At 50.3% G+C, this 2,768-nt stretch overlaps 1 protein-coding gene across 1 annotated transcript; it reads left to right on the top strand.

Annotated features, from left to right (window-relative positions):
• Positions 1-778: 778 nt before the first annotated feature.
• Positions 779-2,214, top strand: Eid2 (EP300 interacting inhibitor of differentiation 2). The gene has a single exon (XM_023721663.1). The coding sequence runs from the start codon at positions 938-940 to the stop codon at positions 1,817-1,819; it is 882 nt and encodes a 293-aa protein (XP_023577431.1). The 5' UTR covers positions 779-937; the 3' UTR covers positions 1,820-2,214.
• The last annotated feature ends 554 nt before the right edge of the window (positions 2,215-2,768 follow it).

Raw genomic sequence — 2,768 nt, 5'->3', positions numbered from 1 at the left:
TTTGTACTTTTTCTTTTCTTAATTTCTTATACATTGCTCCAGTTTTTTCTTCTTCCAATATCTGGTAATATGAATAGCTGGTTGTAAGACAATACCATGTATTACAACAAATACTGTGAAATTCATATTACTTTGTTAAGTAAAATTCTGTATGAGTTGTCAAAAAAATAAAAAAATAAATCTTGGTTCTGGCTGGTGGCGCCCTATTACGAGCTTTGCTTGTTTGGCTTTTGCAGTGCTGGCACTAGCCCCCAGGGCCTTGCACGTGCTGGGCAAGCAGCCGGAACGCCGAGCTATCCCTTCAACCCCCATCCTGGTTTTGGATTGCTCTGGCCCGAGGATTTAGATCACCTATCAGAGCAGTTGCACATGACCACAGTTGCAAGGTGGGGTGCACATAAACTACCAGCCGTAATTATATGTGTTTATAAATTTTGGGTTTTGACCTATTTCTTAATGAATACAGTTCATCTGCTTATAACCATTATATCCGCATGTGTTGCGTGTATACTTTAAGGCTTATGCTTGTAAAAATGCATAGCGATAATACTAACATTATCTTGTACGGAGGGAAGAGGCCCTACAGAGTGTTCTGTTCTGTTTCTGTGTTTCTTAAATAAAGTCACTTTGGAAAATGTGAAGAAAAAAAAAATTAAACTGTTAGAAATGTAAAGCACGGCCCCGCCCTTCGAGGGTCCACCTTCTCAGATGCGTTGGCACTTCCGCCCTCTAGGCGGCATCTGGAGGCGCGAGGGTGCCCAGCTAAGGCGCATGCGCAGGTTTCGCGGCGGCCGCCGCGCTTGCGCGCCGCCTGTGCACGCGGCGGTCACAGGTGCGCATTGCGCTCACGTACATGCAGTTGTGTGCACACCCGTAATCGCGCTGTCCCGTTGTTCCAGGTTTTCTGGTAGCGGCCTGACGGACCCTGCGATCCGAAATGTCCCAGCTGCCCACAGAAATCACTGTCTTGCAGACGGTCGTCACGGACGGCGAAGACGGCTTCCCTCAGGCGGAGGTAGGCGGCGGGAGGCGGGGCCCGACCCCGACCGCGATGCGGCCTGAGGAGGTCCGGGGAGGCCCGGTGGCGGCGGCGGCGGCGGCCCGGAGAGGCCCGCTGGCAGCCAGGGGAGCCCCGTTGGCGGTGGTCAGGGCAGGCCCGTTGGCGGCGGCCCGAGGAGGCCCGGTGGCAGCGACTGCGGGAGCCCCGCCGAGGGCCAGAGGGATCCCGGTGGCAGCGGCGGCAGTCAGAGCCTCCCAGATGGCGGCGGCGGCCAGGGGAGCCCAAGCGGCGGCGCCCAGGGGAGCCCCGACGGCGGCGGCCCGGGAAGGACCGGCGGCAGCGGCAGCGGCGGCGGCGGCCCGCGGGGGACCGGCGGCCAGGGAAAGCCAGATGGGGGCGGTGTCCAGGGAAGTCCGGATGGCGGAGGTCGCCCGGTTGTTGGGGGAGCCTCTGGAGGAAGAGGGTCCTGAGAACAGGCCCAGGTCCAGAGCCGGCAACGCGGGCAGCCTAGCCGCGCTGCCGTATCTCCGCCTCCGTCACCCTCTTAGCGTTTTAGGAATTAATTACCAGCAGTTTCTCCGCCAGTATCTGGAAAATTACCCGATAGCCCCGGGCAGAATCCAGGAGCTGGAAGAACGCCGCAGGCGATTTGTGGAAGCCTGCAGAGCTAGGGAAGCTGCGTTTGATGCTGAGTATATGCGCAATCCTCAGCGGGTGGATTTTGACATTTTAACATTTACCATAGCCCTGACTGCATCCGAAGTTATCAATCCTCTGATAGAAGAACTTGGTTGTGATAGGTTTATCAACAGAGAATAAAAAGCAGTGCTGCAACAACTCCCAGACAGCCTCCACCTTCGTGTCCAACCATTCCTGCAACTTGATTTTGAATAGTCCAAGTGTATTGGGAATCAGACAGTATGCAGTTGGAGAAAAAGAATTACCGTGAAAAAAGCAACAGAAAAAATATTTAAAATGTCGAAAGCCTCTGTAAGGCTCCTGTGACATTCTCCGACTTTGTGATGGATCCAGATTCTTTCCCCTTGCATTACAGTAACTATTTCTCGACATGGCTTCATTAGAATGTAAAAGATGGTCTTATGAAAAGGATTTGATGAAGAAGACTTGCCAGCATTTAAGCCCATAATGAAGAAAGAAATTATCAGATAGTGATTATAAGAATAAAGAATGACAGTTGTTTTTAGGACTGCAGGGCTATGGAAAGAATTTGACATTGTCAGAATATGTGCTGTCTTCATGTTGTATTCATCAAAAATTTTTAGTGTTAAGCTGATTGTCTATTTTCTCCGGCATGTCAAAGGCAAGCAAACTAAATATTGTATATATTCCATGATAAAGTGTGTTTTCAAAAAGACCAAATTTCTGGATTTTCCTTTTATTCAGTTAAGTCATCTATTCACTAGTCCCAAGAATATAAAATATACAGTGAAATGTCTTCCCTATTCTTTATCCCCATTCAACCAGTCTTTTCTGTCCTACTTTCATTCTGTTTACACAAGCAAATGTGAATCTGGATTTATTCTTTGCCATTTCTTCACAAAAGTTGGCATACTGCTTTTCTTTAAGATCCTGCCATCCCCGGGCCTGCCATGCTGGCCCCGCCCCCGGCGCACGCTGAGCCAGCAATTAAAACTGGGCATAGTGCTCGTCTATAATCCCAGCACTTGGGAGGCTGTAAACAGGAGAATCACTGCAAGTCCAATCTAGTAGTGAGACCCTGAACACCCAGTAGACGCTTTCCCAAAAT

This window comes from Octodon degus, unplaced genomic scaffold (assembly GCF_000260255.1).
Source record: "Octodon degus isolate 3935 unplaced genomic scaffold, OctDeg1.0 scaffold00083, whole genome shotgun sequence".
NCBI lineage: Eukaryota > Metazoa > Chordata > Mammalia > Rodentia > Octodontidae > Octodon > Octodon degus.
The sequence above is the reverse complement of the archived record's forward strand: the minus strand, read 5'-3'. Positions and strand labels throughout refer to the sequence as shown.